This window comes from Garra rufa, chromosome 8, assembly GCF_049309525.1.
Source record: "Garra rufa chromosome 8, GarRuf1.0, whole genome shotgun sequence".
Classification (NCBI taxonomy): domain Eukaryota; kingdom Metazoa; phylum Chordata; class Actinopteri; order Cypriniformes; family Cyprinidae; genus Garra; species Garra rufa.
In genome coordinates, this window is record NC_133368.1 from 28209075 (window position 1) to 28233616 (window position 24542).

The window sequence follows — 24542 nt, forward strand, 5'->3', positions numbered from 1 at the left end:
GCAAATTGTGATTAGTTACTCTACATAACGTCCTACAAAAACGCTTACTGTGTGCTGATGTTTCAGTATTCAGTCAAAAAAAAAAAAATCCCTCATCAAATATGCTGTGTCTTTCCTCTAGAGGCCTACGTGCATCCATTTCATCCTGTGCCTCTCCCCAGCTCTTTTATATTACTGTTATATAACTCTCTTACCTTGGAATGCACACCCATGCCTTTAACTTCTCTTTCTCCCTGCACTCAAGCCACAGTGTGGGCATACGCAGTACCGATGGGAGGACGGAGGAAAGTGGAACAGAATGTGAGAATGAGATATTCGCAGTAATTCGGTAATGGGTATCACAGGACCAGACTGTGAATGAGTTATTCAGCAGGGAACTGGGCCTGCACTAACTTCCAATGAGCCCGATGCAGTACTGCTATGTGCGTGCCATCAGAGAGAATTCGAGAAAACAAGAACGAAGGGAGGGGGCCATGGGTTCTTTTTAAGGGAGAGAGTTTAGTCTTGTGGTCTCATAACTTGAGGAATTTGTTTATGGCGCTTGAGGACTGTGGACTAGTGTGTTTGAATGTGTGTGGGGGTGTTAAAGAGCTAAAAAGGAAGAGTTAAATATGTGCATATATTGATTAGCTTTGCAGCTTTTTGCAGCGTGTCTCTTACCTGTCGCAGTGGTTGCACTTGAAAGGCTTGGCACCAGTGTGTTTGCGGTAGTGCCTCGTCAGTTCGTCGCTTCGTGCGAAACGCCATTCACAGCCTTCCCAGGAGCATTTGTAAGGCTTCTCACCTGCATGCACAAACACACATCATTTAATCCGTGCTTCACCATTCACACACACCTGTACACAGATGGTGCACCTCTGGAGCGAGGCAGCCGCTGTGCCACTGTGAGCACCGTCAGCAGTTCCATTATCTACATCATTCATTACTGTTTCTCTCAATCACACATCCAAGCCAGCCAATCAGATCGCTCGCTTTCTCTCCCAGTCGACCAATCGCATCTCTGTAGCCCAACCTCCTGCCTTCTCAGTCGTCGAAACGTGAAAAACGCTGCCTTCTCAGGAACTATACTGAGGCGATCGTTTTCATACAGAAATTGATTCGATCAAGGGTGATTTTCCATCTTTTCTTAAATTGAAGAGTGGCTGCCTTAATGTGCTCAGTCACCATAACAGAACGAATTCATAACCCAAAGTCAAGTATCCAAAATGAAGCCATTTGTGCTAAATGTTCTCCACCCTCCCAGTGAGCTCTGAAATTCAAATGAAGTTAAACAGATGGGAAAGGAGATACCAATTGTTCCACATGCCGTACTTTTATGCCTCAGATTTAAAATATGGCCTTGAGTGAGGGAGAAAGGGGGGGTTCGGCACCCGAGGAGAGGGTCCCGGCACAGTTGCGGTGTTTCTGGGGAACAGAACGGGCTTCAGCCTGGGGCCTTGGTGGGAATGGGGAGGGTGTCGATGGCACTGATTCAGATCTGGAGCTGGTAATGATAATTGGGGTCTTAATGACGCTTAATGGGAAACAATGCCATATTCACAGCACAAGAGCTGCCAGCTTCTCCAGTAAACAATGTGTATACCAATCTTCTTAACTAGAGTAAAGCGCCATTAAATTTTAAGTTGCCCAGTTGGAAATAGTTGTTCACCAAATTGATGCTGGCTACACTTCTAAACTAGGATGACCACCAAGTTGGTTATTTCTTAAATTAAATTATTTAATCATTTAGTTAGGTTAGTTAGACCTTCAGACTGACGGCAGAAGCCTGCCCAAGAGGCCATATGACTGACAGGTAAAGCAACCAATCATGTTTTGTTTTATGCCACATCATGTTTAGGGCTGTGGAAATGTAAACTCTTGTACTCTTGTAGGTATTTTAAAGAGTCAATGCCGTTAACTTTACATATTTCACATACTTTTGAAAATCCAGCATTTAGTTGATCCTGATAAGCACTCATTGTCACAGTTGTAAACACAATGGCTTTCTTCTTTCATGAGGGGGTTTGGCGTCATGACATCTTTGTTTTCAGGCGGAACATTCAAGAACGTGACACACGTCTCCCAGAAATCTTGTAGAATTTACCCAATCAGAGCTACTTCTAAAATCCTGAAGTGCTTCCAATTTTGTGTACCATATGCATCAGACGTTCAGCCAACGGTCTGTGGGCGTGACATCTAGGTTAAAGGAGAAGTTCACTTCCAGAACAAAAATTTACAGATAAAATTAGGTAAAATTTACTCACCCCCTTGTCATCCAAGATATTAATGTCTTTCTTCAGTTGTAAAGAAATTGTTTTTTTAAAGGAAACATTTCAGGATTTCTCTCCATATTGTGGACTTCTATGGTGGCAGTGAGTTTGAACTTCTAAAATGCAATTTAAATGCAGCTTCAAAGGGCTCTAAACAATCCCAGCCGAGGAAGAAGGGTCTTGTCCTGAAATTATTGGTTATTTTCTAAAAAAAAAAAAAAAAAAAAAAAACTGAAAATTTATATACTTTTTAACCTCAAATGCTTGTCTTATCTAGCTCTGCATGTACTCTGTGTATCTCAGTTCAAGACAGTTAGGGTAGGTCAACAAAATCATCCTACATCACTGCAGAAGTACCAACCAAGTGTTTACAAAGTAAACGTGCAAAGTAGATGAAACACTCTTTACAAAAAAAGGTAAAACAGCGATGTAGGATGATTTTGAAGTTGGAGGAGAAAATGAGATGGGAGTTGTTTGACATTCCCTAACTGTCTTAAACCAGTATACACAGAGTACACGCAGAACTAGACAAGACAAGTATTTGAGGTTAAAAAGTATATAAATTGTAAATGTTTAAAAAGAAAAAGAAAAAAAGAAAAGACTTGAACATCTTAGATGACAATAGTGTGAGTAAATTTTCTGTATATTTTTGTTCTGGAAGTGAACTTCTTTAAATTTTTCAAGACATAATGTTGGCTTGGCAATGCCTTGTCTGAAAGTTCAAAACAATTGTTGGATTTATTACAGTCAGTCAAAGTAGGTAGGTTGCTAGGGCATTATGGGTGGTTGTTTAGATTTTCTAATGGCTCTTTTCCACTGCATGGTATGGCTCAGTTTGGGGGGTGAGGGGTGGTTCCACTGTGTACAGTACCTAGTACCTGGTACTTTATTTAGTACGAACTCGGTTGAGGTTCCAAGTAAGCCGTACTGAAAAATGTGTAGTTTAAACACTGCAGATCACTGATTGGTCATAGAGAAGCGTCACTATCAATGTCATTGGATTTGTTACTGCAAACCCACTAGATTTAAATAGTCAGCAACAGCTACCTCAGTACCATTTGTTCGCACACTTACGTTAAACGTCTATTGCACGCAACTTGCAAAAAGAAATGGCTGTATCTTGTCCAGTAGACGAGGTACCACTTTGAAACAGTACTAAACTGCAGTGGAAAAGCAAACCGAGGTAAAAGTAAAGCAAGGTGAGCCGTGCCGAGCCAAGTCGTACCACGCAGTGGAGAAGTGGTTCCTATGGCATTTCTATGGTGTTTGTAGTTGGGACGCCAGATAGAAAGATGGATAGATGGGCGCAAAGATGTATAGATGTCCAGACAGCTAGATTTAGATTTTTGATAATTAATCAATATTCTTACTCAACCAAACTTACTTAAAAGACCATTCTAACCGGTCCTGACCAGCATTGAAATTCATGCTGTTCTGTGCTAGTCTTTCAGCAAAGATGTGCCTGGACCTCAACGACTAACTCTGGATACTGACGGAGAAAATCATAGAGAGGAATGGAAATGATTACAGGCTGTTATTTTCCTTTTCCCTTTTTTGTAAGGAAAATATGATCCAATAACATGTGGGGAAAAGTGGAAGGTATTCGCTTTCGCAATATTTCATATCCCAAAAATGTATGCAGTTGATATGAGCGTACATATTGCTGTAATGAAATCAAAGACTGTTCATCTATTTATCCAGTCTCGTTTTTGAGCTTTATGATGCAAGATGAGGTAAAGGATGACATAACGTCGGGTTTCCCGCTAGATCGCTCGGTCGGTCCTGGAAGTCTCTTATGATGCAACACAAAGTAAAGAATGACACGACAGCAGCGGTGGCGACGAGGAAAACGATTCCGAGTAAGACGTCTGACCAGTTGTTCTTTCCATCCCCCAAAGACATATTTCTCGACTTTCGATGATAAAGAGAAGAGGATTTTTTAAATATAATACAATGTACTTGGCCTTTTTTCCACTGGTTCACCTCTGGGAATACTGCGAACAAGCAGCGGACCTTCTTTGACATCTCTCATCTTTCTCTGCCAGGCAAGACGTGCACAGACAAACAGCAGGTCAAAGTGCCTTGAGGTTTATTTTATTATGTTTGCCTGTCCTTGAGCTACTTCAATTTATAAAATCATTCGGAGAAAATATCGCCACGTCTGCTCTCGTGTCTGTGACAGCTACAAGTGCGCAGGAAGAGCATCTCGGTGTCATTTGGAGAGCGGCGGGACCGCAGGTGTGAGACGGCAAACGTTTCGCACTACACTCACAATAATTGGCCAAAGACCCCCTCACGCTCTCTCCCTCCTTATGCCGTAGCCCCCTTGCTCCCCCTCTTTATTTCCTTCCCTCTCTTGCTGTCTGACAGCAGCGAGGCAGGCTTGGACCTGCAACCACGGCAACCATAACACAGGCCAATTATAACTTGGAGAGTCATGGATGCATGATGGAGTCGCCTAGCAACCAGCCGAGAGAGGTAGAGAGAGTGTTAAAAGGAGAGAAGAGAGCGAGAAGGAGCCATGCAGTCCGTATGCAACCTATGGACACTCCGCAATACCAACCAATTATTGCTTGCTTTAGATATGCATGATGTAGTTGCCTGGCAACCCCAACTGTACCCAAAGAGGGTAGAGGAAAGGTGGGATTGATTTGGCATATTGGCGCTTCAATTGGTATCTACAGCTGCAAATAATCAAGCTATTACAGTCTTTTGATATAGTCTCCTAGCAACGAACCCCCTCCAAAACAGCAAGCTCCTTCCCTCGCACCAGCGTCCTAGGTGTGTACGGTGCAGTTAATTACATTTCCTCAGGACAGAGTGGCGGTAAGCTATTATTGTCTCCGAAGTTTAGATTTCAGAGGTAGTGGCCAATTATCCATTTATTTCATCTTCTCCAGTGGCTCATGTTGCATTTCAAAATAAGCTCTCTAATTCTAACCTACTTTTACCCTTCAAATCCCATTCAGGGATGTGCTATTAACTTCAGCAAACATTGTTGACAAGGCAAAGCAGGACTATGCTGTTACCACAAGGCTCCTCGGCAGCTCCACACATTTATGAGCATAAATGATTGAGTGCGAATGTGGAACAAATTACTTGAGCGACTTCTGACACCTGATCAAATGTATCTGTGTATCAAAACAATCAGAATGAAAACTCCCGGATGCATTGAAACTTAAACGCTTTAGTATGCTTTTGTTTTCTATCCCAGTCAACAGAGAAAGCAGGGTTGTTGTTTTTTTTCTTCAGCATTCTTTGGCATGAGTGTTGTGGATTTTTTTTTTTTTTTAAGACAGCATCAAGTTAAAAATAGTTCTTATGTGTCAAGATTTCAGCATTCTGCTCTATCCATTTCTCTCTGTCTAGATGTTTTTGAACACAATCCATTTTAATATGAAATTGTAGGCGAGTTAAATCATGCAATGTTTTCTTTGGTAAACTTTTGGGAGCGTCCAGTCAAATTAAGTCATGAGCTTTGTTGAATTTGTTATTTCACCAGCTGATTAATGCGTGCTCTAACATGATGTAACATTACATAACGTGATTAATTTTCATAAGCAAAGCTTTTAGCTTGGTAGGAATTTTTAATAGCAGTGTATAGATACTGATTTGTTAAGTATCCTATAGATGTTCAGATATTAAAGGGATAGTTCACCCACAAATGAAAATTCTGTCATTAATTACTCACCCTCATATTGTTCCAAACCTGTAAAATCTTTGTTCATCTTTTTGATAAAATCTGAGAGCCTTCTGACCCTCCATAGTGAGCAACACAACTACTGTGTTCAAGGGCCAGAAAGGTAGTAAGGACATTGTTAAAATAGTCCAGTGGTTCAACCTTAATTCAACCTTACGAGAATACTTTGTGCGCAAAGAAAACAAACAAAAAAACCCAGATTTATTCAACAATTTTCTCTCTTTCATGTCAGTTCTGCTGGTGTTCTGACATAGAACCCGGATGCTCTGTGCCTTGTTTAAAAGCAGAGGAAGGCACACACTGAAACAGTTTTCATAAACATGTCTGAAGATTTTGACAGGATGACTTGCAATTTTTTGCCCAGCCTTACATATTTGAACCAGAATATACAGACTATGAACTAAAAGAGGTGGACATTTTACATCAGAATGTCAGCTGGTACTCTAGTGTAGTGGTTCTCAATCCTGTCCCTGGGGTACCTCTGCTCTGCACATTTTGCATGTCTCCCTTATTTAACAGTCCTAATTTGGGATCATCAGCTTGTTAGTTCAGTTCATGGATCTCTCTCCTAATGAGCCGATGATCTCATTCAGGTGTGTTAAATAAGGGTGACATGCAAAATTTGCAGAGCAGGGGTCCCCCAGGACCAGAACTGAGAACCACTGCTCTAGTGAATAAGCGTTGAAACCATAGAAGTCAATATTTTTGTTTATTTGTGCACAAAAGGTATTCTCATAGCTTCAGAAAATTACGGTTGGATCACATGGATATTTTAACAATGTCTTTACTACCTTTCTGGGCCTTGAACGTGGTAGTTAAATTGCTGTCTATGCAGGGTCAGAAAGCTCTCAGATTTGATCAAAAATACTTAATTTGTGTCCAGAAGATGAACGAAGGTCTTACGGGTTTGGAATGACATGAGGGTGAATAATTAATGACACAATTTTACTTATTGGGTGAAGGGTATCAATCAGATCTGCTTTTTTGAGTCCCACCTCTCAAGTTAGCTTAAAATATTCAATTTGGCTAAAAGCTGTATGTCTTATTTTCACAGAATTCAGAAATTCACTTTTCAGTATAGGGTCCTGTAGCATGTAGGCGTCCCTTAAATCCTGTCTTAAATCCTGTTTAATTTTAAACTCCCTTTGTTAGTAATCTATGGAAATAATAACTAAAAAAACATGATTAAGCCAATTAAAAGAATAAATCTGTCTTGTAATAAACACACAATGTGATGAGGCAGCAAGCCAAAATGTCTCTTCAGGGTTTTATTTTCCCCTTTTTTCCTGCTATTGCTGATTTCCCCGCCATCTTCAATGGCAAAAGCGCCGTCTATACGCTAGAATCAGCCCAAAAGCGATTAGCATCACCAGTGCTCACAGGAACCTGCCGAGTCAACAGCCGGCCACAGGGGCCAGATACGCTGCATTGAGGCCACTGTCACAGTAGGTTTCGGGGCCACGGCAGAGTGCAACACGCTCTCAGGTTCAGCGAGAGGGCAGAAACGACGGCATTGGAGCATGCGAGCCCGAATTAGCTGGGAAACGAGATTTAGCTCAGTCGGTCTATCAATCATCTTGCAGTTACTGACTGCACTGGCAGGTTTTGAATGGTGTGGCTGGGTTCATTTTAGTCAGAGATTAAGGTGCGGGAGAGAGAAAACCAGCTATCTTGCTGTGGGGTTGTGCTGCAAAAATCGAGTTAGCTTCACAAGATCTCTTGTGACCCTTTTGTAAAATCAGAGCCTTGGCAAAGGAGATTTTCCAAACTCTGAAACTTCATCTCATTACATGCAGAGTTAGACTTGGCATTCCAGAAACCTTTCTCCAGGAATGCTTAAAATGTGATGCTAAATGTTACAAAACCTGTCACTGGTGCAGTTAATCACCTGTATGTGTCCTCTGGTGTGCCTTTAGGTGGGAACTTTTTGTGTAAACCTTCCTACAGCCATTAAACTGGCAACGATGGACCCTCTTTTTGTTCTCCGGAATGTCCCCTCCGCCTACCGTTCCCAGTCCTCCCTCTCCGTCGCTCTGTGTGCCGCGGTTTGGTGGCGAAGGTAGCGAATGTGTCGCCACCAGCTTCGCCGCCCCAAGACCGACTTTCTTGGCCACCAGTTTCAGCGTGAGCGTGCCATCGGCTGTGGCGGTAAGAGTCTGCGTAGGCTTGACAAGATGGCGTCCCAACTCTGGGGATGAAGGCGGCGTGAGGGACGTGACTGCGTTTAGCTGAGCGGGATTAACCCCGCCGCTGGCTTCTTTCAGCCCTGCCTCGGTATTCTTGGTGTTGGCTGGGGCATGAAGGTTTTTGGGAAGGGATACAAGCAGAGGTGGCGGGCTGGGCTCATCGGATAAACTGGGCAGCAGGGGGTCCATCAGGTCCTCGTCGCTGTCTCCCTTCATGAAGGCTGGCGTAAGGAGGCAGTCAAGCTCCTCGTCAAAGAGTTCCGAAAGCCTTTTGGGCTCCGTCTGTAGGTACCTCTCCAGTTCCAGACATGTCTGCGGGAGAAACAGAAAAGCATTAACATGAGACAGTAATCCTCAGAATATTCTTTAAATTGGGATTTGTTTAGTTGGTCACACTGTGGAAGGTGTAAACGACTAAATCTACTAACTAGAAACTTCTGGACAGAAAATTTTCATAGTGCAGCTGGAGGGCAAGATTTTCTAATAGAGAAACTGAACATTTGTGGAATTATTTCACCTGCTGCGGTTGAGGGAACAGTATTTATCCATGTAGTGTAGTGCATTTCGTACAGCGCTTATTGAGCGGGAAATGACCGTCTTATTACTTAAGATACCTTTCCCCTCACTCTGGTTTTTCCTCTGATGAATACTTTGGCAGACAGAGGGAGGACGGAAGAGAAAGACAGCGCTATCATGGCTCACTGACTGCTCACTCAGCAGTTTCTTTTTCAGTGGTTTAACATTATTGTTCCCCAGTCACAGTGGCCAGTTTGGATATTAGAGTTCTGTTCGCTGTGTTGCGGTAAAAGCACTTTGGCAGTCAAATTGCAGTAGAGTAAACCTTCCAACTCTTTACTTCATGTCAGCTGTAAATTACAGTCGCTCTAAATGCCCTATCTTAACTTATTCTGTCATCTCCTTTACCTCAGACCTAAATAAATCATCCAAAAAGAAGATTTTGCCTAGCATCTGTTGTCTGCTGATAAGCTGCACTTTTGGATGAATTGAAATATGCATACGCAGGGGGTTTTCAAACTGGGGTCTGGGGGCTACTAGGGAGTCTGTTTTTTTTTTTTTCAATAGAGCATAAATACTTTTTTATACATGAATATATGTGACCCTGGACCACAAAGCAATAGCCAAATATATGTTGTATGGGTCAAAATGATCGATTTTTCTTTTATGCCAAAAATCATTAGTATATTAAGTAAAGATCATGTTCCATTAAGATATTTTGTAAATTTCCTACTGAAAATATATCAAAACTTCAATAAGAACTTTATTTGGACAACTTTAAAGGCGATTTTCTTAATATTTAGATTTTATTTGCACCCTCAGATTGCAGATTTTCAAATAGTTGTATCTCGACCAAATATTCTCTTATCCTAACAAATACAAATACATACATCAACGGAAAGCTTATTTATTTAGCTTTCAGATGATGTATAAATCTCAGTTTCAAAAATAAATCACCCTTATGACTGGTTTTGTGGTCCAGGGTAACATGTAGATTCATTATATGTTTTAGAGAATCCAGGTTAATAGGATCGTATTTGGGCATCAAAACGTTTGAAAACCCCTGTACATACAGGGCAATCTCATACTGTTTCTAACAGTATGAGATGAATTCTAATGCAATGCAATCCCAGCTTCTGCTGCAGTGAAATATTGACCATTTAATTAACCTATAGCCAAATGGTTCCTGTGCACTTTCTCTGACCTCATTGGTGACACGAAAAGAACAGCGCAAATTCTATAGCTACAATTTGACTCATGTTATGCAATACAGCAGAGCCTTCAACAAAGACTAAAATAACTGAAATGCAGTCCACTGCAGCAGCTACAATCTACCACTGCAAGCTCTCCCTGTGAGCTCTGCGTTCATTTATGATTCTGAGCACTACCTGGAAAGTGCATGAATTATCCATACACTGAAGCTTTTTTAGCCATGTTTTAGCGAGCAGGAATTTTAGCAACCGAGAGAGATCATGCACCTCTGGAATTATTCCATTCTTGTGCATTTTGTAGGCCTTATTACTTTAATAGATGCTCTGAGGATGTACCCAGCCTGCATTGATAAGCACAGAATAGCATGCGGATAAATTCTCTGTGTCATGCAGCTTAAAGCAAAATGCCACTGAGAGATGACAGAGGGTTGAAAGAACTTGGCATAAGCACACTATATTTTCACACGCATCTGTGCAGCCACATTAAAAAAATAAAAACAGAGAAGAAAATGTAGATGAGGTGAATCAACTCTTCTGCACTGGCTGCTAGTGTAGAAAGCCCCTGCTTATATTGTGCGCACTGAGCTCCATCTATTATAAATGCAGTGCCAGGGGGTTCACAGGCAGCGCTAAGAGGCAATGTCAGACAAAGAGCGGGCAGAGAGAGGCGAGGGGGAGAATCGCAAAACTGTTATTAGCAAATGTGGATGCAGTCCAAGTTAGACACAAAGGGGAAATTATCGCCAATCTCAGAGTCAGTTCCTCTCGCTGTCTCCGCTCCCTGCTTGGATAATAAAGTCGGCACATTATCTAAACTAATGTGTTTATATCTCCACCCGCATCTAACAAAACAGCTTTTTTTTTTCACACCCTCTCTATTTTTGGGATTGAAATTATGATGATTTTTCTCTCATACAAATAGATTTTAATTAAGCATTTTGGCTTTCATCAGATGTCGTTTGAAGTTCTACCTCTTGATGCAAAACCGATCTCTCCTGCGCTCCTCTCCGTCTCTCTCACCCTACACAGCATGCGCTGATGACTAATTAGCCACTCAAACGACCCAGCAAAGAGAGGCTCTTTATTCAGTTAATTTGCTGATGGGAAGCCTAAGTGTGTATGTGTGCGTCTGTGTGCTTGTATGTGTGTAAGATGTAGTGACTAAGAACAACACTTGAGTTAAAAGTGCTGTATTTATACATTTATTTCACATTTTTTAGGACTGTAGGAAGCTCTGCTGATGAACATTCCAAAAATGGTTTTTGGAGTCTAATGCAATAGAAGAACCTTTTAATTTTTCATTCCAGAGGGAAAATACAAATGCAAGCATGTTCTTAGCTGATATTCCAGCCTGCACTAGTTTGGGTTTGGTTGCTCTTTTAGGATGGCCAACTAAAAGTGTCCCAAATCCTTTAAAACCAGCAAGCAAACACAAGAAAACTAAGTCTGTGTAAAGGCAATTCAGAGAACTGTTCCTAAACGCATTATAAATCAGGGATGCACCGAATATTCGGCCACCGAAAATTTTCGGCCGAAATACTTTTTTCATCGGAACAACACGGCCGAAACAGTATGTTGACGCAAACAGAAACCGGAGCCTGCACGTGCTTGTCTGAAGCAACACATCTGCGGTGTGGACGTATTTCATTATATCTGAGAAAGACCCACGGATAGCGATTTGCAAAACTTCTAATGCCGAAATTTCAAGAGGGGTGTGTCTGCAGTCATGCGTCCAGCCAGTGATGAAAGCAGAGATCGAGACAGATGTAGCTTTCAGTGAGAGAAAAACAATGGCTTTACATTGGTGTTACGTCGCAATATTTTAGAGATATATCTTTTCTATATATTGTATTTTTATAAATATTTATGTTTTAAACCATGATGGTGAGCCAATGGATATCACACAAGCAACGTGAAAACTGCGCAATATGTTAAAGTGAAAGTAAAAACTGACAGTGCTTTCAGCATCTGACGTGCATTCTCTCAGAGACAATGAGAGACGATTATACTTCATATGCTGATATTAATTTAGTCCCCTAATATTTTTCTTGTGCCCCGACCATGGTGGGAAAGAAATAAAAAGAAACATGTGTAAGGTTTGTTTTTGAAAGTTGGTTCTTGTAATAAAGCTCTTAATTTTCATTGATGACTGCAGTGTTATTAGGGGTTAGGAAAGTCTTATTTATGATTTCAGGTGGTCTTAAATGTAGGGACTGAAAGACAAGAATTGCGATGAAACTTCAAAAGGCTATCCATTGAATAAATATGAGCGCTGCACGTTTCAAAGTCATTTGCTGCACTGCTTTGTGTACCATTCTGACAGCGCCTCTTGCTGGAAGAGAAACACGTAGAGTTGCAATGTGAACTGATGGATCCACAAGATAATGTGTTATAAAAATTTAAACAATCAATTTAAACAAAGGCAGAAAATATTTGTATGTGTTATTTAAGTAATATAATACTTGATTGATAATAATTGTTTAAATTAATATAATTGATTTATTCTTCGAAACTTTAATATTAATTTATGCAATTGCAATGCCTTGATTTTAATAAGATTAGTACACAGTTATAGCCATAAATGCAATGGTACTAATAATTGGCATAATTCTTTCTGTGTTTCGGTTTTCGGCCTTGGTTTCCTCTTTTTCGGTTTTCGGTTTCGGCCAAGAATTTTCATTTCGGTGCATCCTTATTATAAATGCTAGAAACTTATGAAACACGTTACAAAGACTGAACTGTGTAGTACTGTATTTTGGCATAAAGGTCCTTGCACACAAAATTTTGGTATGTGTTAAGTTTTTTTCATATTCGTCATCCTTTCCTATCAAAATGCTTGCTGTGTGCAAAGACCTTTAGAACGCTAAACAGAATTTCACCATTTTTGTGTTCAGGATCATGTCTCGGGGTGTGTTCACATTTGTAGTTCGGTTCATTTGGTCCGGACCAAAAAGAAAAATGATACATTTGGCCCTGCTCCGCTTAGCGTTCACACTGGCATTTTTGACAGCGAACTTAAAGATACCGAACCTAAAAGCATAGTGATACGTTCACAACCTGATTGGTCGAGTTGAATGATGTATATTTCATAATGGAACTCACCGAAGAAGGTACATTCGACTTAAAGTGGCGCTGCGGGTGTATGACACCAAGTACCCATTCACTGATCGGTCTGCTGACCGCTTTAAGTCGGCTCATTGTTGCGTGGATATGATTTTATTTTCGCCACCTGCAAACAGGCACTAAAAAGGCACTTTACTTCCTTGTTGCTCCACATTTGCCCTCTGCTCGTTTTGGCATGCTCCACAGTGCCACCAAGTGCATTTAGTTATAACTGTGTATGAATTATCTTGAATTTCCTTGCAAAACACAGTAAAATTCGAATAGTGTTTTTATTTTACGAATAATAATTAAAGAGTGAATATTCGACTATTTGTACATACCCCTAGTTTTAGCACTGACAGTAAATGCCCCCCAGCATTTGAGAGCAGAGAATACTGCTTATTTAAGATTTTGATAACTTATTTTATTTACTTCGCTTTTTTTTTTTTTTTGATCATTCAAAATTGGCTGGGTGGTTAATAACACTTTTCAGAACATATTTAATATTGTTCTACACAGACTTTAAGATGTTACGGTTCTCCTGTTCTTGCTTAAAAAAAAAAGCAAGTTCCATCCATGATGCTTTAAAGACCCAGGTGAGCTTCACTTTTCCTCTATTTCCACCAATATACTGTTCTGAATGACCTATAATGTAATGTTAATAACTTTAGTTAGTAACACTAGTCGGCACAAGAACCATTTATAGTCAAAAGGAACCCAAAAAAATGTTTTTTATGCATGTTGAAGCTGCAGTCCGTAACTTATGACGCTCTAGTGGTTATTAAACAAAACTGCATGCACCTCGCAGATAAACATTGTTGCCAGAGCTACTTCTCTCTGTTTATGTCTATGACGAGTCACGCAGGTACTGGGCTACTCAGCAGCGGTTCCTACCAGAATGAGTGTAAAATAGTCTGAATATAAAAACGTATCACAGATGTACCATAGTGATTCAGGTAAACCTAAAACAGGGTTTGGAAAATGGATTAATGATGTACTCTCTTATTATATACATTTTGAACACAAAAGTTATGGACTGCAGCTTTAAAGATTGTATGTCATGCAAAAATATGAACAGGCTGGTTGTTCCTTAATGCAAACCTGGTCCTCAGCTCTGGCAGTGTTTTGTTCCGTACAGCACAGGCATTGTCAATGATCTGGCGATGAAATCTGTCTATAATATGCCATCATTCTGTACCCTGCAGTGTTCATAACAATTTCCCAGGGTGCTGTGATTCCACCATGGCCATTAGCTCTTTTACGATCATAACACCCCCTTGTAAGACTGAATATGCGTCCTTCATGTATTGAAGGGCTTTTGGCCTGTTTGCACACCAAGTTCATTTATCTATATTATTTCAAGTACTTTTTTTAGGGATCCGCCACGGCTCCTGCACGATTACCTCCGTAATGACACGACAATTACCCGGGAACCCTCGGAGACGGCTTGTGCCAAGTGCACACGCACTCGCCATCAACCTCGAAGTGTTTCGAAACTCTATAGCCCATAAGGACCTCCCTCCAGGATCTGTCTATCCATGCACCGAGAGAGATACCGAGCTGCTTGCAAATTTGCAGTCGGAGGCATATCCTATCTGTCCCGATGACATATAAACCATCATCACAGCAGGGTGGACATCAGAGTCATCTGAGGCCCTCACCGTCATGGATAGGATTTCACGGATCTCGCTCGCCTTTTCAACCGCTCTCTCTGTTTGGTTCCTGCACCTCGCTGGCTGAGCTCAGGGAGGGGAGCTGTCACTGCTGTCCTGGTGTTGGAGTGTTGGGGTGAGTAATGGTGGGGAGGCTGACAGGGGTCCAGGGAGGGGGAAGTGAGTGTGGAAGAAAACAGCTGTCAAACACACACACACTACAGCGAAGCTCGAATCTCTTCACTTCATCTACTGTCATCGTCCCATCCCCCTGCACCCCCTCTGCTCTGAGACTCCTGACATTTAGACAATACAGTTACAGCATGAGGCTGTGCACAGTTTGTGATTTACTGCGGACCTCGGCGTGCACGTGTGTGTTGAGGATAGCCAATTGATAAGTGGCCATAAAACCGATGAACTACAGACGCTTACAAGCAGACCTCCTAACAAAAGCATGAAAAAGAGCTTCAGTAAAGCAGTTAATAACCAATAGAAGAGCTCTTATGTGAAAAGTAAACATCAGTGTGGTACAATCCTGAGCGGCTACCGCACCTCCTTTTGATCTCGCTCGTGATTCTCCCCATCAAAGAGAGCGCAGTCAATAAACGGCCGCTTCCATTACAACCTCACTTTCACAAAAGAGATGTCAGCAACTTGTTAGGAGTCTACCGAGACACGATTGCATCTGAAATCGTAGACCTAGCCTTCCCACAATCCGTCACTCTCACTAAACTGCAACATTTGGACAACAAACAATCCGTGTGGCTAGTAATCGCACCCCACGTCTGTGGAAATGCATTCGTTTTACTCACCAGTAAGTACAAAAAACATGACCTTGTTTTTTGTCTCAGTTCATTCATGCAATGAATTATAAATAGACCTCTTTTATTATGAGTGTGTTATTTAAATGTGCCTTTTTTTATGAGGCACTGTTAAGATTTGTACTTGCACATATATTTCAAGTATGAGGAAAATATGATGTCACTTTTACATTTTTACTTGGTTACACAACATGGCATTCTTAGAAAAATTAAACTGAAACTTTTCTTGGAATTACGAAGTTCTTTTTAAACTAACATGAATGCAAACAGTAAATTTCTAAGAAACTATTTTTCCCCCAGTGTTTTATTGTGGAGAATTATAGGTCATTGATCCATAACCGTACACAAATAAAGGAAATCCAACTACTTCCACTGGCCTCCATCCACTTCTACTGTTTTACTACTACCTACAGCAGAATTGCCCCTTGGCCCCCTCCTATGAAATTTTAATCAGCGGTCTGTGATGGAGTGACTTTTTGCAGACTCTCCCGCTGTGTAATAGCCCTCCTTTTTCCCTGTTTCTGCACCTGTGTCATCTCTCCCTACCCCCTCTTATACTTCCAGCTCCCCCTTTTTTGCCAAAACAGTGGGCTCCTCTGAACACACACAGACGTTCTCGAGCATGGCGAGACAATTAGCGCCTGGGCGCCACTCCTCGGTCCCCTCTGCCCCACTTCGGCCTAGTCAGTCTGATAAACGCAGATTTTAAAATGAATGAATGGCATGGACACGTGGGAGATACATGCTAACAGCTGTTAGCAGGGACAAGACAGATATGCTCTTTTAATTTGGGTGGATAATTTAATCCCGTTTCCCTTGGCCCTTGGCCACTGTTGCAGTGGATGGAGGCTCGTCGCAGGTCGTTTGTCAAGTCAGGGTCCCTGTCTTCCGATGTGCAGCATTTGTTTGCTGAGGAGAAAGATGTAAGATGGAGGAAACAAGGAAAATCTTTTACTTATGTCATCTTGAAAGTGTATTTACGCATTTAAGATCAGATGCTTTCAGCTTATCTGTGTGTTTGAGCAGCAGAGAACGATCTTGAAAATTGTGTCATTTTAGTGAAAATGATTGCTTGAACGCCATGGCTAAACCATTTGTCATTCTTCAGTGATGTGCTAATGACCACCTGCCACTGATTTCACTGCTGCTGCTTTTGCTGCATAGCTGAAGAGTAGGCTGAGATGGGTTATATGGATTGGAGCTGACTATCTGTCATCAGGCAAACATGTTAAGAATTATCCATTTTAGAGATCTTTAATATCCTGCCTCTGCCAAAAGAGACACCAAAGCCCCAAGAGGAAATAATGCAGCTCTTGCCATGGCGAAATTAAAATGTGCGTCTTCAGAGCTGCACTAAAATTCTGAAAAAAAAAAAGGCCCAATTACTCACTGTGGATGGTGTCCTATTAGCGAGTTGGCAAAACTGGACACTCAGTGACGAATGGGCCACTGCAAATAAGCCTGAGGCTCTGGCAACCCGACCGCCTGAACGTTTTCAGGGCCAGATTTACTGAGCAGCTCTTTAGCGGAAGAACCTCTGCCCCAGATTTCTCTGGAGAAAATGACTTGGTTTTGTGTCCTGCATTTACATATAGGTTTCATTATTGTTGTGGTTGCCTGGGAACCAGATGATATTTAAATCCCTCATGTACATCTGCAAATGTAACTTGCATGGCTTGTCAGGGAGCCATTCTACACAAACAAAAAGCCAGATTCGGCAGGCTTACGCTGCAAATGCTTCTTCACAGGCTTGTCATCAAGTTGTTCAAAACCACCTCTGCACTACACGGGGTTTTTCTTTTAGAAACAACACAACTTGATTACAAACAAGCGCTTTTCATATAACAGCAGTGTAGTTCTTCATTATGGCATCTCAAGTTATACATCCTAATTTGGAAATTATATCTTACGGTGAACATTTCAATGCAGAAGCCAGGTCTCCGTCCACGAATGTTTATAAAAATGCTGGATGGAATCAAATATATAAATACTTATTTTCTTTTACTTGAGGTACATATCTTGTGTATTTTGTGAGAGGACATGCACAGAAACAATGCTGTGTACATATTAACTGAATAAATGTGCATTAAAAAAAAAGTCAGATGATTGACTACTATTACCTCCCAGAACTGATTGGGATTCTGTTGCTTCCAGACATGAGGCATCTGTCACCAATTACTTGCATAGGGACGCATGATTTATCAGAATATCATGTCATTTACAAGTTTTTATTTTTATTTTTTAAATATATATAATTGATCTGTATCTGTCAATATTGGACATTTAATAATGCATGCTTACTAGTCCTATTTATACATTTTGATCAGTGGTCAAGTGTTTTTTTTTTTAAATCAAATGTAAATTCATGTCCCAATCACATTTTCTTGGTTAAATAAACCTTACTTACTATTTTATATTTTTACATTACATTTTTACATTTGTGAACTTGTTCAGCTATTCTTTTTAATAGTTAACTTTTAACTTATTTAGAATTTTTCGGATCATCAGTCATCAAAGCTAGGTAAATACTGGTCACAGAGATTACTCACTAAAAAGTTCCGCATATCATGTATTCAGGCCATTTCAAATCTTATTTTGATGTAACAAAATGGTTATTTTAAGTGTGTGAGTTGTTTACTTTTTTAAACGTCTTCCTCTCATTATATTGTTCATTCAGACTGATTTGCGAACATAGAACATGCACAAACACAAGAGGCGGATTTATCGCAACCAATCACAGCCAAACGTAAACAGTCATATCCAATCATATCACGATGGAGGCATTGCCTCCTCTAAAGTGACTTTCCCCTATTCATTCTCAATTACCCCCCCACCAAACTCACTGCTTGCTTTAGGATGTCTGTTAAAACTCAGTGAGCTCAGGGGAGGCGAAAGAGAAGCGGACTCCCGCTGTAACTTTATTTGCTGGTGTCACTAGTAGACAAATTGATTTATACGCTTGTATTTTGTAATATTGCCATTGATTTATTTTTGTACTATTTTTTTCTTATCCAGGCCTCCCTTGCTTATTTGCGTGAAGAGCATATATGCATTAGCTGCTGGGTTCTCTGCTGTAGACAGATGCACAAGTTTTTTTTTTCTTTATGTCTAGTGGCCTGTCTGCCTGCCAAACCTGTGAACGAGTGCGTGTCTGAGTGCTCTGTTATGTAATGACTGCTATCGCCTAATACGAAGACACTGGCTGCAGTTTAAATCATTATGTCTTGAATATCTGTGTACTGAACTTGACCTTGCTCAAATGTGTACTTAGAGTAATTGAATCACTGGCCCGGTCCCAGTGCCCAGAATATTTTGTATCCGCCATTATTTTACACACAACAAATTTGACAGGAGCAGCGAGGACAAAGTCGTATTTTAGGAAGTCAGACACGCTTGTACTAATACCGTCATCTGGAACCATGTGTATCGAGATTATTGCTTTACCTCTCAATACAGTTCTTTGACCCAGAACAAAACATGTGGTATCTGTGCTACTTTAATGCTCTGTTCATCTGTCTGCCTCATATCTATCATGTTTCCAATCTCAGATTATTATATATTGATGAAGGTAATGTCTGGAGCCGTTTTCCTGATGTGGCTTCTGTTCGTCGCTCCTGTTGAGTCATTTTTTTCCCTCGTCTCAGCATGTTCACATCTGTTCAGAAACAATATTACGTGACTCCATTGAGAAATCAGATACTTGTCACAAGTAAGTGCTTACACTGCCCCTCTTCTCGAAAAGCATAAAAAGCACCATGCAAATACAATGTAAGGATAATGCCACTGAGCATAATGGTCGTACAGAGCGCTCTCTAGAAAGGCTAAGCTTGGCTTTGGGTTTCAGATTATTGTAAACTCCATGTACTCATTACTGTGTGTCAATATTTACACTCGCACACAAAGCTAATTACATGTTGACCGTGTAATGCGATTTGCAAATTTGTTTTGAAATCCTCATCCTTTCCCTGCCCTCCATTTTCCTTCCTAGTCTTCCTTCTTGCTTTTGCAGCTGCACCTTGTGTGAGAGAGGGCCTCTCCAGTGCTGTTCCTGCTCCTGTGTCTCTCTTTGGCTGGTAAACACAGACCAGCTCCTCTGGGAAATGAGAGGAAACAGACAGACAGGAACTCGGCCAGAGATGAGCACAACAGGCTTGGCAGCTGTTTCCATTGCAGCCACATTGTTGGGTTTTGAAATTTTGAAAAGACAGCAGGACACTGGTTTGGGACATTATTGTGAGTGCTGCCTGTATCAGAAATACACATTTTCCTGTTTCCATTATCAAGCGAGGGCCAGAACAGTGAGACCAAAGTCTGGTGAAACACTGAACTGTAGAACATCCAAGTAACTGGACAAGAGAAATGGGAACTCAGGCGCAAATTGACAAAAAAGTGACTCAAGATTCAGCTCCGAATCAGTGACTCGTAAACGGCACACATCAAGGATACATTATTTTGGAAAAAGTATTCATCTTTAATTAACAGAAAAATTTCCCCCTATTTCTTGCCTACATATAATGAATAAACTATTGATTTAAAATAAATTTGGTATTACAGATAACATACTATTCACATTCTACTAGATAAGTCTGACATGATGACTTTTTGGTTTTGAACTTGGGACAAAACCAAATGTATTTATTTATTTATCATTTTTTATGAACTTTTTCCACTTGTGCTATAATATATGTGACCCTAGAACACAAAACCAGTCATAAGTGTCAGTTTTTAAATTGAGATTTATATATCATCTGAAAGCTGAATAAATAAACCTTCCATTGATGTTTGTTAGGATAGGACAATATTTGACTGAGACACAACTACTGTATTTGAAAATCTGAAAGGCTGCAAAAAATCGAAATATTGAGAAAATCGCCTTTAAAGTTCTTAGCAATACATATTACTACTGAAAAATTAAGTTTTGATATATTTATGGTAGGAAACTTACAAAATATTTTCATTGAACTTGATCTTTACTTAATATCCTAATGATTTTTGGCATAAAAGAAAAATCTATAATTTTGACCAGTACAATGTATTGTTGGCTATTTCTACAAATATACCCGTGCTGTGACTGGTTTTGTGGTCCAAATAAACTACTATTCAAATGTTGACATTTGTAAGATTTGTAAAAGTAATTTTATGTGACCCAAGGCTGCGTTTATTCAGTCATATATACAGTAAAACAGTAATATTGTGGAATCTTATTACAATTTAAAATCATTTTCCCATTTGAATACATTCTAAAATATTCATGTGATGGCAAAGCTGAATTTTCAGCAGCCATCTTATTTCACCACCTCCAAAATCCCAAGTTGAGACTCAACTTGGACTTGAGACAAAGCACTTGAAAACAGAATTGGAATCTGAGTCAGAGATTTTCGAACATATCTGCTGGCCAAATATTTAGTTACATTTCTTTGCACTGAATAGCAAGGTTTTAGTCATCTTGGATTGTCGCTGCATTCACCTAACCATTTTTGGTGAGAAAATACAAGCTAATAAAAATATTTGGCAGATTCGTTGTCTAGTGGGGGAGTGCGGGGATAAAAAGCATTCATTAGCCTTAGTTGTGGACGAGTTTATACCCGCTGACAGCTCTTGGCGGAACATTAGGGCCCTGATCAGGTTCATGACATAACTGAGACAGCTTTATTATGCTATTATTAAGAACACTCGTGAGGTCAGGAACAGGAAATACGCACCAGTTGCCGTCCACTCCATCAAAACAACTGGCAATATCACTGAGCCTATTCTCTACAGACACATGGCCCATTTCTCCACAATACGTTGAGTGAGCATGCATGTAATGCGAAACAAAGAGCAATGCTAATCATGCAAGATAACAAGCAAACATCATCAGTGCACTGTACCCTTAGAGGCAGGATTACTTCACAGATGGATGCTACTACAAGCAAAGAAGTGTTATTGAGAGAATTATGACACACTTAGCAGCAAAAGATTAGCAAACTAGCATTGACTTGTATGTATAGAGTTATATATTTAAAAGTTGTCCAGTCTCTTGCAAATTCTACGTCAGCAATTCATTTGACGGTTGTTGTCTACTTGTTCTTCTTTCAAGTATTTTTGGTTGTTTTGCAAATCCTTTTAGACTAGATCCATCCATGCCAGACTTCATTGCCTCGTCCCATCAAAGCTTTTACTTGATAGGACACTTTCAATAATTTAGGATTGACAGTGAAAGACAGTGTCTGCCGACTTCTCCATCTGCATCCAGCCACACAAGGAGACTTTAAGTCTGACATGGTGCAGCTGCAGCTAATGAATACCTCCATTTAAAGATGGAAGAGGCGGCTTGGGTGCCAATCAGCCTTTGGGTGTGCTTGTATGGGGCTGCTGAGAGCTATTTCTGTGTACACAAACACTGGTTTTGCTTTTAAAGTATTGTGAGACTTCAGTAACAGAGGTCACAAAAGGGACAAAGAAGCTGTGAAGAAACAGAAAAGACACTATGGCGGCTCTCAATAACTTCATCAGCACAGGATTGTAGAGGACATAATGTGACCTTGATCGTGTTCCCAAATGAACAAAGTCACTATTAACTCTTTGTTAAGTTTGTGAAGAACACCTGATGAATTTGTAGCAGGGAGAGGCGCACAGATGAAGTTGCGGTTGTGCTGTGTGTTACAATGCGAAGCCTGTGAGATGACAAAGTATGATTTGGTTGAACAAGAATGTTTAAAGGGATAGTTCACCAAAAAATAAAAAATTCTGTCATTAATTACTCACCCTCATGTTGTTTCAAACCCATATGAGCTTTGTTCATCTTCGAAACACAAATTAAGATATTTTTGATGAAATCTGAGAGCTTTCTGACACTGCATAGACAGTGCGTGGTGCTGCTGATGTAGAACCCGGATTTCAGTCAGAGAAATGCAAGGTAATGTGGTACTCTTGTGAACAAGTGTCGAAAATTGACACAGAAAAGAAGTCATTATTTTAGTTTTATTTGCGCAACAAAAAGTATTTTCGTAGCTTTATAATATTACGGTTAAACCACTAATGTCACATGGACTATTTTACGATGTCCTTACTACCTTTCTGGGCCTTGAATGTGTCAGTTGTGATCCTGTGCAGGGTCAGAAAGCTCTCGGATTTCATCAAAAATATCTTAATTTGTGTTCTGAAGATGAATGAAGGTCTTACGGTTTTAGAGTGAATTATTAATGACAGAATTTTCATTTTTGGGTGAACTATACCTTTAACTATCCCTATTATTTGCCCTTGCTTTTTGGTTGTTTTTTTTAAAATAAAAATATGTAAAATTTACATTAATATATCTTTGATCTTGAAAGTAATATGTGACCCAGGACCACAAAACCACGGGCACGGGTATATAGCCAAAAATACATTGTATAGGTCAAAATTATCAATTTTTCTTTTACACCAAACATTATTAGGATATTAAGTAAAGAACATGTTCCATGAACATATTTTGTTAATTTCCAACTGTAAATATATCAAAACTTAATTTTTAATTTTGTTTAAGAACTTCATTTGGACAACTTTAAAGGCAATTTTCTCAATATTTACTTTTTTTTTTTTTTTTTTTTTTTTTTTGCAACCTTTAGATTCCAGATTTTCAAATAGTTGTAAACCATACATTAAAGGAAAGCTTATTAATTCAGCTTTCAGATTATGTATATATCTTAATTTAAAAAAAAAATGGACCCTTATGATTGGTTTTGTGGTCACATATATATACTAGGAGAAAGAGCTATTTCTAATCCAAACTGTACTATACATTAAAATTGTTTCAAACCATATAAAATATTAATATAATCTGCTGTGAGATATAATCTGTCATTCATAACATTTAGTGTTTTAATTTTTCTTTTAGCATAGATTTAAAAAGTTGGACATTAAGTCGTTATTGTCCATAATTAACAGAATAAACAAAAATAAACGTATCATTTATCTTCCTCACAATTCAATATCAGTGCATCTACGATTTACCCTAATGAATGAATGCTCTTTGCAAATCACAAAAATCTTAAATCTTCCTTACAGATATGCCATAGCTGATCACGCTCAGCAGAACAAAACAAGCGGAGAGAATAATGGATGGAGTGGGTACAGGAGGACCTGAATGAGTCCTCACCATAGATGTGCCAAATGGGGGATAATCCCACTGACAAAGGCAGTAAAACTGCAGGCTGGTAAGAGGCGAGCTGAGCCTCAGAAAACCTCTCTCCGTCTTCCTTTAACTGGATTTGCGGAGTGGGGCTGCTGTTTATCTGTGTACGGGGTCGGCTAATGGCCACTGGCTGGCGGCACTGGGGTAATCTAATCAGGATACAGCGATTTTCATTAAATCGGTCGGGCGGGATTATTCCCCGTCACAAGCCGATTGAAAGGGGACATTTTTAAATGGGGTTAACAGCTTGTTATAAGATTGGGAAGTCTAAGTAAGGGATACTAGTGATGGGGGGCTCTATTGTGACGGACGCCAGGCTAATCTTCATTACTCAATGCATAGAGAATACCACATGGGTGGGGGGATACAACACATGGAGACAAAAGAGAACACGAGGAAACAAAAGAGAGCTGGCCGTCAAGGAGCGAGTTGGAAGTGGGGGCTGAGTTGGAGGGCGTTTTGTTTCATAAGATGCATGGCCCTCTGGGCATTGTATAGAGATCTCTGGTTACATACCATACTGTAACAGGCAACAGACATGACTAATAGGCCAAGTTCTCCAAGGGAGTCAATTTCAGCTGCAGTCCCATTATCAGGCACCGGTAAAGGTCTATACCCCTAGGAGACATAAAGAGGGCTCTTTATTTCACCAAGAAAGTCTCTTATCTTGGTTGTGGCGACAAACACGGCAATGCATTTGAAGCACTAGAAATGATTATGCCCATTAAGTTGATGATAGTTCACACAAATCCATGCAAATGAGCTCCTACTGACCTCATATTAAACATAAAACTTCTTGAGGGAAGCTCTTTGGATTTAAGGCTTTTATTGGATTGTCTTGATCTATGTGTTTGTTATATTCATTAAGCATACTTGAGCGGAATAATGATTCATGGTAAAGATCTATCTTTCGGATTCACCTCACACGTCGGCACTTCTGCGCTGTGCAT

At 40.1% G+C, this 24542-nt stretch overlaps 1 protein-coding gene across 1 annotated transcript in view; it reads right to left on the minus strand.

Moving 5' to 3' along the window:
- The window catches only part of klf7b (Kruppel like factor 7b), a 54401-nt gene that overhangs the window by 10555 nt on the left and 19304 nt on the right, over positions 1–24542 (minus strand). Inside the window, exons 2-3 of the mRNA XM_073845873.1 lie at positions 7838–8447; positions 661–784 (exon numbers count right to left, since the gene is read on the minus strand). Of these exons, the coding sequence (XP_073701974.1) occupies positions 661–784; positions 7838–8447 (734 nt within the window). The remainder of the gene's footprint in view (positions 1–660; positions 785–7837; positions 8448–24542) is intronic.